Here is a 17,655-nt window from a genome sequence, read left to right on the forward strand (position 1 = left end):
AATACATTTATTACCCTCCTGAGGCATCAAAGAAGATTAATGATACATATCAAGTGGGTAAAATAGCAAAAATTAGGAAATATTTTAAATATATTATAGAATTGAAAAAATATTTTTCAGTCAACACCTTATTTCTTCATTCAGTCATCAAATATTTCTAATATAATCTTGTTTTGTAGAAGTGTGTTTATCGTGTAAATTGAAAATATTCACAAACATTTTCAGCATTAGAATATCCTACTTGAATTCTGCTGTTAGTGAATATTAATCTAGGTTTGTATCATCAGTCGGATTATTCCTCAATAAGAAATCTCTATTTGTAATGGAAATCAATGTTTATGTAACGTTCTTATACTTAAGCATGTGCTCATATAGATCAGATTTGAGAAAAACCTTTATGACGAAAATTGTTCATCGTGTTCAATAAAGTTATGCACATAGATAAATGTAAGCCAATTAAACAAATGCTCGATTTGTGATCAAATTTCATTTTGTTATTAATTTTGCAGAATAATTTTACGTTTTTGTATGTAGATTTCAAAAAATGATTCTGAGACTCAGGCCCCAAAAATTATGCATTAATAACATTTTTTTAGGAGGTTTTGCATGTGGTTGATTGTCAATTTTTCAATTGCATGTGTGGATTGACCAATAGGGTTTAACTAGACTATATCGTAAAAATAGTTCTTTGAATAACCAATATCTAGTTCTATCTATCAATTTTTTTAAATAATTGAAATAATAACCCGAATTGCCCAAAGTGAAAATAAATCAATACACTCTTAATTGCGAATTCACCATAAAATCAGGAATAATTTGTGAAACATAAAATATGTTTTTTCACAAAAAAATCACAGAATAAGAGTAATAAGATATTATATACGTATTAATTGTGTAAAACAGCAGAAATTGGGGAGGCAGGAATTATTTTGGCGCCCAACATCAAATTCGCCACACTGTGCCTATATTTGAGTTCTGAATATGAATTGTTTATTTGGTAATTTAAGCCTTACTTGGGATTCCAGTTTTTTCTTTGTTCAAGAAAGAAAATCTTTTTTTTTTGTGGAATAAGAATAGACTTTCTAACGATATCTAGAATTTAGAAGAAAATAGAAATTTGGAAGCATAGTTATAGCATTTTTGCATAGCAATTTTGTACAAAAAAAATCACATTTTAGAGAACCTAGTCATCCATGTAATCATCCAAGAGTAATTAAACCTAATAAGATCTCGTTCTGTATAGAAATGTGCTTAGCATGTAAAGTTAACAATGTGCACACACATTGTATTACAAAGTTATTAGCAATCATGTTCATTAGGTTTCCTTATACTCCAAAGTGTTCAATTTTTATTAATAACAAGTTGTGCTGGAGTTTGTCAAATGCCTTATTGTAGTCTTTGGACATCTGTTGATTAACCACTATCATGAATCTTACTCCTATTATTTGATTTTACAATATTCTCTAGAAAAAAGTTTCTTAGTTCTTGGACAACTATCTTTTCCATTTATTTAAGAGAATTACAACTTAAACTGACTCCATTTTTTGAGTAGCGGTGTTACTGTAAAAAGTTTTTGTAAGCTTGGATAGCTCTATACAATCTTGCATCACTTCAGCTAGCACTGAACTGAGTATTTCAGTATAATTTTGAAGTTAGATTATAAGTACTACTTCAAATTTTTTTGAGTGCTCTATTTACTTTTTTTATTGAAGTTTTTAGTAGTAAAAGACGCCTGAACCCTAGTAGCTGCTGACAATGAACGTATGTGTTAATATTGAATACATGAGGAGATTTCTCAAACTGATTTACAAGTACTTTTGCCATGGTTTTATTATCCAGGATTTATTGACATCCAGGATTTATTGACAAGTCTCCATCAAAAAAACTCGTCTTCCCAGGTGAACTGTTCATCGTGTCCAATTCAATTATGCACAGAATTAAAATTTATTACTCTGGGTAATCAGTCTAAAGGCATTCTTCGCCTCTCTACACTAGAGCGTTGACTGCCTAAATATTACTTAAATACTAATAGTGATTTAAAAAGAAGGGGTTAAATAAAATACAGTATATACTTTTCAAAATATAACAATATAATACACATTTCAAAATGTTACATTATTGCTTTTCAGAAATGTTTTTCCACGGTCAAAATAATGATTATAATAGCGAAACGGACAAAAAAAAAAACTTTTCGAGAGCAATTCATATTTATACTGCGCCAGCGCGTTACGGGCTTACAAAAATTACTATTTAAACTTTTCATTTAACAAACTCCATAATACTGAGGAAGAGAAAAATAATTTATCTTAAAATAATAGTAGTATATAAGGGAAAAAACACTAAATTGTCTATTGTAGCTTGACTAGGCTTATGATATTTAATAAAAAAGAGGACATGAGCCTTCTTTCTTTATGTAACAGAAGTTTTATAGGCACATCTAAGGTTGATTACATGCAATAATAAAGTCCGAAATTAAAAGAAAAATAAAACGTTCCGTAGCAGCTCAATATGAGCAATAATTCCCTATCTAGTTTGAAGCATTTTTTTGTATACAGAACAAATATCATTTTGTTTATACAATCAATACATTTATCCTCAGAGGGATTTACCACATTTCTTGCAAAGAATGCAACAGCACATCAAGCCACAATACAGTATTACACACATCTCAAAATGATATTCTTTTTTTTGTTATTTTGAACCCTCATATTTACAATTTAACACTAAATCTAATTATGTCAGAGTGTGTATAGGCGAATATTCCTAAAAATCAGTCTCATTTTTAAAACTACCCTTCGTTATATTGACCTGATAAGATATGCATACAGATTGTCAGGCCTCTCCATTAGAAGTAGCTTAACCCAAGAAGAAAAGATTTAACTGCCGCTATACAAAGACCAAAGTCTTTTCAGCTCTCGGGAATCACATTTTGAAGCCCCCAGATCAACTCGAAACCAGTTAATAAACGTAGATTTGCTTCAGCTGCGGCTTTAATTCAGCTGGTATCGTGTAGATCTCGGTGGTGGGCTTCTTCTTGACCAAACGGCGCCATCTGCCTCCAAGATTTTTCCGGAAACCCCTCACGAAACCGCTCCGGTCGTTGTTGGTCGTTTGCACAATGTTCTTCTGTAACAAAGAGAATGACTGTTAATATAATAGTGGAACGTAGCCCTTAAGAGAAAAGATCAACGCCCTTAAAGAATATTTCAGTCGGTAACCCAAATTAGTGGTAGGTCTAAGACATCCTCAGAAGTAAAATGGATTTTGAAGGCCAGGCGGTATATCTTGAAAATAAGGTAGTGCCTCGTTTTTATGCTTTGTCGGGTCAATGGCATATATAAATGCGTTTTTGATCAGTGGCGGGGGACTATCATAAGGGTTTGTGTGTGTGATTTATTAGTTTAATGAACCCTGTTTTAATAAAAGCCCCTCTTTGAAAGTCAAGAGTTATGATTTTTTTAAATCATTGCTGTCAAAGGATTTCTTTGGTTATTAAATAGGCTTTTTAATGCATAACTTGCGTGGGTCTGATGCTAGTTCTTACATTTGCTATAGAACTATTTTAATGTTTTTTTTTTAAATTGAAGGTTTTTAATGAAAAAAAATATTTATTTATTTATTAGAGTGTTGGAGTACTGAGATAAAAATTTGTTAAGTTTCTAATAATTTTTTAATTATTATTTATTTCCTTAATATTTTATTTTAAATTCAAGATATTCGAAATTTTAAATAAAAATATTTGTTGATTATATAATACTAAATACTATAATTTATAATCGGTAAATATTTTTTCAAATTAAAAGAGGATCATTATTTTCTATTTCAGGATATTCCAGGTATTTCTATTAATAAATCGTTAATATTCTTCTTGTTCCTTTTCGCTTTTCGACATTTTGTATTTAAATTGTAATTTTTTAATTTCAGTATTCTACATCTTCTTTGTTTGTTCTTAAGATTTTCATTGTATTTTTTTTTATTCATTAATAATTTTTAATGTTGGTGGATAATATAGATTTTTATTTTGTTTGTTTTAAAATTCCACTTAGAAATTACACCATAAATTAAAATATAGTAAATAATATTAAAAACCTTCTAGAAATTTTAATTTATTTTATAAGCATAACTTATGTGAATGTGATGCCAAGATCTTTCAAGCTAATTCCTCTGTTTGTTACAGTAATATTTTAATGTTCTTTTTATTCAATATTGTTAACTTTTTAAACAAATTAAGAGTTTAATCATTTTAGTAGGAAGGAATAAATAACACTACCAAAAAACACAATTTTTATTTTAAAAAAACCATGATAGGAGTTATAAAATTAACATTGAAATGGCTTCCTATAGGCATAACTTAAATGGGTATGGTGACAGTTCTCCAAACTTAATTTTTGTATTTGCTGAATGCTGTCCAGTAATTTCAATAAATAAATTACATGCTTTTGCTAGAATCCAGGAGTACTGGGGTAAAAGTTTCTATCTTTAAGTCTTTTTTACTTTCTATTATTTGCTATGAAACATTGTTGGGATATTTCAGGTTTTTTTATTATTAATTCCTTAAAATTCTTCTTGTTTCTCTTTCTCTTTAGAAGTTTGGTATTTTAACTGTGATTTTTTAAATCATAATAATACGCATCTCCTTCATTTATTTTTTTAGATCTCCAGTTAATTTTTATTTTATTCAACAATGGCTTTTATTGTTGATTAATATCCTAGATTTTAATTTATTTGTTCTAAAATTCCACGTAATTTATTAGCATAACTTATGTAGATGTGATGCCAAGATCCTTTAAGCTAATTACTCTGTATGTGTTGTAGCACTATTTTAATGTTTTTTAACAAAAATTGTTCATTTTATTATTGAAATAGGACGAAACTATTTAATTAAGAATTTTTAAGCTTATAAAAAAATTAAGAGTTTTGAAAATTTTGCCAAAAAAGTGGAGAGAAATGAATACCATTATCAAGAAAAAACGATAAAAGAAGTTACAAAATTAATATTAAATAAATTTCATGCTTAAGTGCTTTTATTCTATGGAGTCTTCTATGTCCAGGAGCTTTAAGGTAAGAATTTATATTATATTAAAAATATTCTTTGAGTATATTTTTTCTATGAAAAATATGTTTTTATTTAACATTGAAAATATTTGGTTAATTAAAAAAAGTACCAATATTTTCTATAAAACATTGTTGTGATATTCCAGGTATTTATATTAAAATAGATTATTAATATTCTTACTTTTCTTAGTCTTTAAAAGATTTGCATTTTAATTGGTCATTTTAAAAAATTTTGCATTCTTCAATTTCTTTGTTTTCTTGTTTAGTTATTTAATTAATTTTTAATTTTTAATGCTGGTGGATACCATAGATTTAATAAATGTCAATCCAATAAGGCTTGTAAATATTTATTTTTAATTTTTTGTAACAAAATTTCACTTAAAAAGGAAACAAAGATACTTCGTATGCCATCAAGTTTGTCCTTGTACCTTATTTTAAGTTCTTTTGTTTTTTAAACATGCATAACTTAAATGGCTATGGTGCCAAATTCTATTTATTGAAATAATCAGGAATGAAAACTTAAACCTGACTTTTGTAGCATTACTTAAATGGACAGCGTACCCTACTTATTCAAATTTAAGCCATAAATAAGGGTTTACATTTTTAAAGCAAAAATTTCTTCTTGGCAGCATTAAATTAGCCATAAAATCAAAAAAGGTTTTCTTTCTATTAAATTCTACGCTACTGAACCTCATGCTATTGATCCAAAGGGCCTTAACCGAGGGTAGGTAAAAGAAACTGCCGTCCAATGTTGCATTTCTCATCAGAAGAGGGTCGTTATAAGGGCTGTAAACAACCGTTTTCACCCAGCATCTGTCAACCTTTTAAAACTTAAGAATTTTGTATATAATTCTTACAAAATGGGAGAGAAAAAGTGCAATCCGTTCCCCATTGTAGCCCACTTTCACCGCGCTCAATGGATTTCTTTAGTCTTTATTAAATATAAAAAAGAGAAATTTTTTTGCACACACACACATTGATTATATCCGAGGCAAGAGTTGCAAAACTCGACTGTGAAAGGCCGCCCCAAATAACCGTTTTTAGAGGTCCTTTGTAGAAATCTTATGCGGAAGTAATGAAGATGCGAGGCTATAAAACGTTGTAATATTTCCGGACAAGAGTTTTTAATGAAATTTAAGGTATTTACTTATGTGTAAATCAAAAATACCCTCTTATGTAACTTCTAAGATGACCTTTAAGGATCAATTATAACCAAATGCCAGCAAATTCAAGGTCTATGATGTAACGTATGTAAAATAATTATTAAGAAAAAAATGAGTATAAAGGCCAGCAAGGTCGCAGTAAAAAGTTTATTTATGAAAAAGGGAAACAGGATATTTTTAAACCACCCAAACAATAGTTTCTTACGTAAATTCGGAGGTGTGTATGTGTGCACCACACAACTAATATTCCAACAATAAACTATGCGACAATGAAAAACGATCGTTTAAACTTTATAAACTCGACGTTACGTTAAAAATAAACTCCGGTTAAAATTAGACTTTTGGAGATTTTTATTTGAGGTTCAGGGTAAGAGGATCTATTTTCGCAGAAACTCGTCTAAACATTCGGATTTTGTAATTTATCAGACACACGAATATCGATTTATGCAACCGTTACTAGTAAGTTTGACTCATTAGAAACGGTTTTACATGAACGATCGCGACCCAAATAAACGATTTTGTTTGCCCATAAAACACAAATTATTATCTGGTTGTATATTTGGGGAACAAGTGATATTGCAGCGTGAAAAGTGGGCCACAAGAACTTTCTAAGCCTTACCATACGCTCGATAATCGGCAACACCACATTTCGAGAGCTGAATAAACAATTTTATCAGCATTAAAATAACTTTTATCAAATCATATTATATTATTTCTGCAACCAAAAGGATTACACCTATAGGTGTCAAAGCTCACGAAACTCACGTTTTAATTAAAAAAGTTATCGAAACACGTGCAAAAACCTTATAGAAGCGGTTGCCATGTCGTACCCACACACACGGTACTAAATACATATAGTCAAGGAAATAACCGTTACAACACACATGAAATGCCTTGTGTAAAAACCAACATGACGGGTTTAACGAGGTCAACCTATCTTTAGTCATTTTGTTCGGCATCCTTTATGCTAATTATTTTTATGGTTCAGTGAATTAGTTTTCGAAGGTTCCTGCAAGGGGTCAAAGGAATTATTGGCCGATCTGAACCGGCAGGTGATTCTGGTTTAAAGATAACCTCCCAAGTTGAATTGAATGTTATTATATTGATTTCATGGTTTGTATTAGCAAGAGATTTTGTTCAAGAAGATTAGTTTTTATAGGCATATTTTAAATGGACATGGTGCCCAGTTTTCTTTAGTTAACGCAACATGATTCATATTTATGCATAATTTAAATAGTACGATAGGTACCTCATTAAAGTAATAGTTTTTCCCAAGAAATGTTTTCCTCGCTATTTGATGTTGCAATTTAAGTAGTGCAACTTTAAGTAGGTACAATATTCAAGTTGTTGAAACTTTTACAAAATTTAGAAAATAATAAATTAATGATTTTTAGAGCCTAATAATCTTTTAATTTAACTTTTTTATTAAGCTTTATACGGTAATTATGTTTTTCTGTATTAAGGCAACACAAAAATCAATTTAACGTTTTATAATTAAATAAAAAATAATAAAAATTCTTGATAAGCTTAAAAATATCATGTAGAAAATGAAAAAAAATCAATAAATAACTTTTTGATTTGTCCCAGTTTTCAGGATCATTTTTCAACACTAAATTAATATTAAAAAAATTATTTCACAAATCTAAAAGTAAAAACATATTCCTGATACAACACGAAGCTAATTCCAAATACGTGGCAAAATTTTTTGAAATTATTTGAATTGCCTGGAATGCACACAAATTACGTTAAATGTCTGGAAAACTAAAAAATTACGTTGAATGCATCAAAGAAGTGGACATAATTTGTGAATTATATTTCAAACTTGGAATAAACTAATTCCAAATGACTAGAATAAAATAAGAAATAATTGCAAATTTTTCAAGTTTTCTGAATAAAATTATTCTAGACATTTCAAATAATTTTTCAGTTAAGTTAATTTGCATCTCTTTATTCATATCATAATCATTTTTTAAACCTGTTTAAGTTAAAAAGAAAAAATATCGAACTTGTTTCAAAATTTTAAAAAATATTTTCTGTTTTTCTTTAAATTTAAATTTGATTTTTTTTTTAACAAAATAATTACATAATTAGATTTTCATTATAAATATTTATTTTTTATTATCAAACTTTTACGAATATTTTTTATATATTAAACTAAAATAAAATTAATTTTAAAATAAAACTAAATCTTTTAAGAGGCGTTAAAATGCTTAAAATCCGTGCATAATTTGAAAGCCTATTAGTATAATTTTGTTAAAATTTAGAAAAATTCAAAAAAATAGATTCAATTAAATTTTTTTGTATTCTCCCTTAAGATTATAAAGTTTATATACTGGCAACTACAGATTGAATTTCAGCAAGTCAACACCCTTAATTTAGATTTTTTAAATTATTAACGATTTGAGTAAACTTTAATAACAACTTTTCATGCAAAAGCTAACTAGATGTAGTACTCAGTTTGCTAAATTTCATTACATCTCCCTTTATTTAGTCCCACTATAATATGTTAAAAACCCCTGAATTATTATTGAAAAAATGCAGGACCTCAATGACTCTTAAGTGGAGTTGAGAACAAAGGGCATTTATGCATTGATATCAGTATTTCTAATTATTCAGATAATTTTATCTCAACCTGTTGCCTATTATACAAAATCCTTTTTCTGTAAACAACTTTTTAGGCATAACTTAAATGGCTACGATACCCATTTAATTAATTCTCCTTTATTTAAATCTTTTTTGTTAATATCCCAAATTATCAGAAATGGCTTTTACATTCCTGGTTTAAATTTTCCCTTTAGTTATGCAACGTCATTCAAAAATCAATACTCTTTGGGACTTTTTTTTGGACACCAACCTGTTCGTTATTGTACAAAATCCTTTCAGCAGGGGGCGGTGGGAAGGCCCACAAAAACTGCCCCCGATAAGCCAACGGATCATTCGGTTCGGTACGTTGGGGTTGTCCGGCAGTTGCTACGGGGGTGGTTCCATTAGTAGTCACAACAGTTGCTGCCACCGTCGTGGTCTGCAGTACTACGGTTGTCGTAGCGTCAGGAACGGGGTGGACTGAGTTCGAGTGCTCTTCGCGTTTGCGAAGTTTGCTATAACAAAAAAATTGCAAACTCAGTCAACGTTTGCCACCCCCTAACTTAGGTAGTAATTTTTAAACAACTCGTACAACCCTTAACGCGCTTTATTATGCTAAAACTCGGAGGGGGAGGGAGGGATGAACTAACCTTCGCACAAGTCTTATGGCGATCATAGTACCATTGGAGCCCACCATTTTATTTTCAGTGGGGCTCTTGGGGAATCCGAAGATAGCAATTTTGAAGCTGTGGTACCAAAACTGCCTATAGAGAATACTGGTATATCAGGAGATTCTATGCGTTTTAATCCTTGTGGCACTGGATTTCTTTTTAACTATACTAAGTTTTATCACAGGTCACTATATTAATGAAACACTTTTGATGTATGTACTTTTTTTTGTTAACTTAAGAGATCACACTAGTTCAGTCAGAGAAACTACAATTTTTTTTTTTTAAGTTTAGTTAGGAGAACGAGGAGTCTTTGGTAAATTAGATTAATAGGCACGAGTCGCGCACTTTATTGACTAGAATTGGTTCGCGTTTAATGGTTCCCTGGGGGTAACTAGAGACCATCGAACAGAACGGGAAATGTAGCCAAAAAGATCGCCAAGTGAAACCGATAGCTTTTAGCCATACTCCGTACACGAGCGAGTTCAGAGAATGGATAAGGTTGCGAGCTGCGCTACGAGCCGTTATATATAGCCTGTCGGTGACGTAGCTACGGTGTGGTGTTGTATAGTATAGTAGTAATCTACGGAGAGGGGCTACGAGGGGAAAAGAGGGGTCAAGCACAGACGGTTAGGCTGGAAGGCGTGTTGGAGCTTCGAGAGCGATAATGGCTTTTTTTTTCTAATGCTGGCTGGTTTGCCAATAATGGCTTTTTTTCAGTCTAAGAAATATTGGGTTTTTTGACCATGGATATAAAATCATTTTTTAAAGAAAATGGTGCCTAAGTAGGTCTGGAGTGATACATTTTGAGCTTAAAAGTATTTGGATTTTAGTAGTTTGTTTAATTGTAAACTACCAGTGCTTAGGACTTAACAATCTTTATTCAAGTATAAGTATCTACATATACAATGAAAAGGCACGAGTGCAGTTGAACAGCAAGAGTGCCGTGGTTTTCAAAAGAAGAAGTATTCAATATTACTTATTTCTTGACCTATGGCATCAAGATTTCATTTATCAATAAATTTATTTCTTAAAGGCATAACTTAAATGGCTATAATGCCACATTAACCAAATTTAGCAATTGCAATTGAAATCATACTTTTTTTACCCCAGTTTTCACAATACAAATCTCTTGGTATTTACAAAGAGCATTCAAAAATAGTAAAATGGTATTTAAGTAATTTTAGGCTTAAAAAACAGTCAAAATAATTAAGGTATAGCCAATTTAGCGGGTTTCTCGGCAAAAACAGTATTACAATTTATGATTAGATTGTCGAACAAGTTTAACAAAAGATGCTTAGATCCGAAAAGTTGCGATACCAACCCTCGGCATTTTTTGAAAAACTCAAGAAAATTTCGGATTTGATTTTTCTCGAAACCCGTAAGTCGCGGAAATTACTTTCAAAACAAGAATTGAGGAGCGCAAAAATACCAAAAATAAGTTCTTCACATTTTTTTGAATATTTTTTTTAATGTTATGAGGATTTGAAAGTTGTAAAACGTTAAAAAACATACAAAAAACAATACCAAGCTATTTGCTCTAACTTCTCACAATTTTTGAGATATTATGCGTTAATAACTAAAAATTTACATTATATTTACGATATTCGCATAAGATCAATTGACGATATAAAAATTATCCTTTTAGATGTTTGTGGGATAGGTACTTGAGGTGCAATTTTTTTTTGGCTATTGTTATATTATGCTTTTTCTATACGATGAGCATATTCATTGATGCAGTATCTTTTATTATTAAGGTATAAGTCTGGTTGTTTTGTAATTTTATACGCTCATCATTTTGCATAGTTTTGGTTTCAATGTTACGCAGATGATTTCTGCAAAGTCATATGAGTCATAAATTATTGTCGAAATTCAACAAATGTCAAGTAAACGCCCCGTATATTTAATATGAACCAGTCATTTCACGTAACCAATGATACTATTAAAATTTGAACTTTGCACAATCTTATCATTTTTGAATATAATACTTTAATATTCGAATGAATGAAACACAAACAATTAAAAAAAAAATTAACAACAGTAAAAAATCTAAAAAAAAATGTGAAAAAAAATGTTGGTATCTTTGGCGCTCTCTATCTTTAGCACTGTAGGTCGTAGCAATGTGTCTCAATAAGACACTTGGTAGATAATTTTCCGTTATATAATTTTTGTTTTTAAAATTTTTCCTGCGACTTTTTTCGAGAAAAATGAAATCCAAAAATTTTCTGAGTTTTTCAAAAACTGTGGTGCTGCAACTTTTCGGATTTAAGCGTCTTTTGTCAAACTTAAAAGATACTCAAAATATGAATGATAATACTATTTGCGATAAAATCGAGCTTTTTTTAAGCTAGCTTGATTATAGATTTCATTGTAAGAGACTTCATGCATAATTTAAATTACCTTTATTTTTTTAAATGGTAAAATGAACTACCAAAATTAAAAATTACATAATCTATGACACCAAACGATTGCATTTATCAAAAAATTGATTTTCTGAAGGCATAACTTAAGTGGCTATGATGCCACAATTAACCAAATTGAACTATTGCATTTGAAATAAGTCAACTTTTCGTACCTTAATTTTCACAATGTAAATCTCTTAATACTTAAATGAAAATGTTAAACTCGTCTAATGATTATGTTACTATTATCCAATGATTAAGTTACTGTTAGGCTTAGGTTGTTGGGCCTATAAAATAGTTAATAATTAATGTATCTTATTTCTCGTGATCTCAGTTTATAAGCTTGCCTAATGTTTTTTGTTGGATATAGGTAGAAAAACTACTTTGAACAATTGATTTTTATATTTTGATCTATTATGATCATCCTCAGTTCACTCAGAGCCCTTTTTTTAAATTTTAGTTGTGATTTACACCTTAAAAGTCACTTTTTTAAAGGAATTAATTTATTGTAAAATTCTCCTATTAAACTATAGACAACTTGCTTTTAGTTGAGCATTAATTATTATTTTTACTGTGTGCGCAAATTTAACTTGTGTTTTTCTGTATCTTCTAGAGTCCTGAGGACAATTTTATAGAGATTGAAACGTCAATCAAAATATATAAATCTATCGTCAGAAATAGTATAATTAATTCTTGGTATCAAGTAATTTCATTGTTTAAGATCTTATACATAATTGAAATGGCTATGATACCAAATTCTACAAATTAACCAGTAGGTTGGCCATGATACTGTTTCATTAAAAATTGAATGAAAACAATACATAATATTAATCAGTTCTATATTAGTTGGTATATGAACAAAGTCAAAATCAGTTATTTTTTGATCTCTGATGTTATGAGATTTCACTTATTATTAAAACGACTTCTCAAATGCAGAACTTACATGACCATTGTGACAAATTTTTCATATTTAATCAATTAAATAAATATATTTTTTTAATTATCGTATGATATTGTGAAACAGTCTTTAAGTGACCCTCTTATTTAAAGAACATATTAAAAATTATATTTTTGTTTAAAAAAAAAGTAAATTTTTTATCCCTGGACATAAGATAATTTATTTCTTTTTAAAGAGTTTCTATTTCAATTTTATTTCTAATTATATTAATTCGTGAACAATATCACAAATTTCTAAGCAGTAAGTAAGTTAGTAAGTGCTTTAAAATAATACATTTTTGAGCTCTAAGAGTTAAAAGATTTCAGTGATCAAGCATGTGTCTCAAATATTAGAAATGAAATTGGTTACAACTAATTATTCGATATTCCAATGAGTTGTAATAAAAATGTATATATTTTAATAATATAGAAACTAGCCATTAAGGCTCAACAAGAAGGTCGATTTCATTATGTGAGATTTTATGCGTAATTTTAATTTAAATGACTCTGGTGCCAAATTCTTAAAATTTAACCAGTGAGTTGGCCATAATATTGTTTTAATTTATTGAATTTCTGGCAATAATAATCAATGAGCAATATTTTAAACTTCTATATTAATGCTTACATATGACATTCCGTCACTTTATTATTTTTTATCTCTAGCGTCAAAAGATTTCAATTATTATTAATAAGGTCTCCCAAATACATAATTTAATTGCCAAATTTTAAAAATATAATCGGTTGCATTACTCTCTTTGCTCTATTTTTGAAAAAAATTGTATCAATTGAATAATTAATATTTAAAAAAAAAATCTTGTATGTAAATGCATAACTTAAATAGCTATGATAATGACTTTTAAAAAATTAACCTTTGTATTGGCTACAATATTCTTTTCAACTTATTCTCGTCAATATAAAACTTTTAGTCAAATATTTTAATTTTTTGAATAATTTTTATAAAGAAAATATATTTTATTTTAAGGTAAAATTTTAAGAGTGAAAATATAGCTAATACGATAATAATTCATTATTTGCTTTTTATTTTAAATGGAACATTTTAAAATAATTTTTCCAATATAATTTTTTCATCAAGAAATTCAATTGCTTAAACACTTTTTTTATACGCATAATTTCAATAGATGGTGTTCCTTATTTTTGTAAAAAGATATTTATATTAGTTATATACTGGTATATTCTAATTTTTAATAGCATTTGTATTTAAAAGATATTCTAAATTTACTTACTAAAAGTAAATTAGTTAAACAACATATTTTTTTTATATTAAAAAAGAAATTTGTTGTTTCTATAGATTGCATAATTTAAATGGCTGTTGCATAACACCCCATTTCTCTTACTGTTTTCCCTAGAATTAAAAAATAATGTTGCCAAAATTTAATCGGTGTCGTAATAAGGATTTTAGTTTCCTGTGATAGGTTCTGCAAAACGTCGCACCACTTCAATGTAATAAAAACGATAAGCAAATCCTAAAATTACATTTTAAAAATTAAATTGTTTTAAGAGTTCCTCAAACTGTCGCTAAAATTAATCACTGGATTAAAATAACAATAGACTTAAAAATTATTGTTTTTTGGTTAAAAACTCGACTGCAGCTTTAGATACGCAAAACCTGTCACTTAAGTAAATTTGCGTTTCACGGGATTTAAGAAAATGTTCGTTTCTTGTTTCCAAAGCACTTTTACCCCCGACTGTTTCCGCACCTGGGTGAAAAGTAATATTGTCTGTGGCCGAAAGGCTAGTTGGACAAGAAAAAATCAACTTTACCACACGTTTTATGCACTTGTGGTACAGTGTTATAATTTTTAATTTATTAATTTTGAGTGCTTCTAAAACACAATACTAACAATAAATTTAAAATAAAACTATCCATTATTTATTAAATGAAAACATTAACGATTTCTGTGCGGTTAAACACAAAACCAACCGCCTGGGAATCCTGGAATTTTAAAGATATTAGACATTTTATTCCGATAGCGGTTTAATATCTGTACTTTCCGCAAAACAGTGCCCCTCAAGGATAAATATTTTGGTTAAATAACGTATATATATTATTTAAACTAATACAGAAAATAAAACAAGTGAAGGGCAAAAACAAAAACTCGTAGGTCGACAGTCCACCCAAACAAAAAAAGCCTCATTTTCGAAAATAGAATTTTGGCACGAAACCCCGTCTGGGACAGAAAATCGCTTTTATTTTTCCAAAATGGTTGCGTAATGGATGGCTTATATTTGGACTTGGAACGACGATATATCCAGAGGCGTAGGTACCAATTTTTTTAAATTATTATTAAGATAGTTATAATATATATTACCTCAATTAATTAAATATTACCACGTCATCTGTATGTAATTAAAAATGTATGTTAATATAATCCAATGACTGCAAATCAAATTTAATAAACAATATTGGTCATAGATCTTTTAACAACTTGTCAATAAAAAAATACATCAGGTATTTAGCGCGGAAAACCCACACTTCAGGTAATCTTAAAAATAGATTTTAATCAGAGAAATTATCGGATTTTTACCGCATAACAAGAATCAGGTTCATCAACAGAAATCGCACCTGCCGAGCGTTTCTGGAAATTTCACAAATTAAATGTCAAGATTGACAGTTAAATTATTTTTTTTAGAAACGATAATTGGGAGGAACGAGAATAAGTAAATACTTTTACCAGTAAATGAGTGAAAAAAAAGTAAATTATCTTAATGTTATATAAAATAGAAAAGGCCTTTAATTAGTCAAATAATTGAATTATTAATCTCTGGCGGTAAATGATAATATTTATAACTAAAGAAGCTTTTTAGATGCATAATTTAAATGGCTCCGATGCTCAGCTCTTTTAATTTAGCCCTAGATTTTATTTTATTTTCGATAATTTTATTTCTTTAAAAGCCTGTTTTATTTAATTTCAAGGAATTAATAAAAATTTCAAATTTATTGGTTTTTTTGATTCCTGGAATTAAAAGGTTTAATTTCTTATTAAATGCATTAATTAAATAGCTGTGGTTTCTAATTCGTTTAAGTTAAGTTCTGTAATGTCTAAAATTCTTATGTTATATATTTTTTTTACTGAGTTAGTTTCCTTAAAATGGTTTTTTAAGTTGCTTGGGATTAGAAAAAATATTAAAGTTGTTGCTTTTTGGGGCATTGGAATCAAGGATTTTCATATTTTTATTGTGTCTTGAATAGTACAATAATTTTTTTATTTTCAATAGATGAAACGTTGATGGTTGTTTTATACTCGATAACGCGAAAGGGCCTTTAATAAAATATTAAAAAAAATATAATATCGCTAATTAGACTTTCAATACGCATAACTTAAACGGCGATGGTACTCAGTGTTCCCGCTTAGGCTAAAATATAGTTTTATTAATATATTCGGCAATAGAATTTTTGTCTAAATTTCTGAATCAAAATGAGTAAATGGACTTATTGTTCTGAGTAAATGAATAAGTAAATGGACTCTTCCCAATGCTAGAAATGTAAAAAAAATGTCAAATACTTAAAGGCTGAAGGAATCCTTTTAAAAGAATTGTTTATACAAAAACGGTAATAAATTTAATAAAATTCAAGGCCCATTATAAATTTAACAAAAAACGAATCAAATATAGACATCAGTGGATAAAAACCCATTAGTGAATGGTTTAACCGACAGTCTATTTCTTACGAATTACATCAGTGTGCTATCAGAGAAACTGGTCGTGCTTTATCGCACTTTAAATGAATGGATTTTCCTGGTCTGGTGGCTGACTGATTGTGATTTAATTTACGACTTTTTTTGATAATTAAATATATTAAAAACCTTTTTTAATTAATTATAAATTGGAGTTGAAAATAATCTGTTTTTAATCGGTATTCTTCAAAAACAACTTTCTAACATTCCTACAGTGAAAATCATCAAATTAGAAAATGCAATTTACTATTACGACACGTGTTAGGTGCAATGTTTACTGCTGATTAACGATGTTTTTTGGATTATGGATCGAGATATTTTGAAAGTGAAGGTTTTTTGGTCATGAGATAGTGGTGAAAGTATGATATAAGGCGATTTAATGAGAAAAAAAAATTATCTCTAGTAAAGATAAATAAAAACAATCATTTATGTTGGTCCAATTTGTTTTGAAGACCAGACATCTGTACTTAACACACCGCTATCTGATTTGCTCAGTAAAATTGGGTCAAGCAACGGTGTTTTTGTAAGTGCAGTGAAGTCCGGATATAAGACTTGAATAAGTCAATAAACGTGCAAAACTTTTATTTATAAAAATAATTAATGATTGTTTAGTTAGGAATATAAATGTATTAAAGTGATTTTTTAAATGTTTAAGTTTTTGCTTAAACTTGATGGTTATATATTTTTATTTGTTGTTACACTATTATCATTAGCCAATTAGGGTTTAAAACCTGGATATTTTTTCTAGAAAAATGGTTTTCATTATCTGTGAATTTTTTTCGTTTAAACCCATAAAAGGTTTTATATTTTACCAAACCTATTCCTCATTTTTTCATTTATCGTTAGCGGATAGTTAAATCAAAAATATTATTTTTTTTAAAAGATTATCATATGACTTGTAAAAGTCCTACGTTTAATCTTATCAGCAACATCTTGTAATTCTTCTCTTCCTATCTCTCTTTACTCATTTATTACATGTCTTATATCTTATTCTAAAAAGTAATATTAATCCATCTATTGAAGTCATTGTTCTGAGCTTTATCATCTTTAGTTTTTTACATGTGTGTGTCTGTTTTCTTAAGAATTATATCTTAAGTACATTTTAATGAGATCGTATTATAAAAATATTTCAGCTTTTAAAAGAATCTATTTG

The 17,655-nt window shown here is 28.7% G+C and overlaps 1 protein-coding gene across 5 annotated transcripts in view; it reads right to left on the reverse strand.

Annotated features, from left to right (window-relative positions):
- Positions 1-2,069: 2,069 nt before the first annotated feature.
- Positions 2,070-17,655, reverse strand: part of LOC126734538 (uncharacterized) — a 303,120-nt gene continuing 287,534 nt past the window's right edge. For all 5 annotated transcript variants that reach the window (XM_050438219.1, XM_050438218.1, XM_050438217.1 and 2 more), the window contains 2 exons: positions 9,073-9,316; positions 2,070-3,126 (listed from right to left, as the gene is read on the reverse strand). In XM_050438219.1, the coding sequence (XP_050294176.1) occupies positions 2,959-3,126; positions 9,073-9,316 (412 nt within the window). In that variant the 3' untranslated portion in view covers positions 2,070-2,958. The remainder of the gene's footprint in view (positions 3,127-9,072; positions 9,317-17,655) is intronic.

The sequence above is a fragment of the Anthonomus grandis genome, chromosome 3 (genome assembly GCF_022605725.1).
Source record: "Anthonomus grandis grandis chromosome 3, icAntGran1.3, whole genome shotgun sequence".
NCBI classification, from domain to species: domain Eukaryota; kingdom Metazoa; phylum Arthropoda; class Insecta; order Coleoptera; family Curculionidae; genus Anthonomus; species Anthonomus grandis.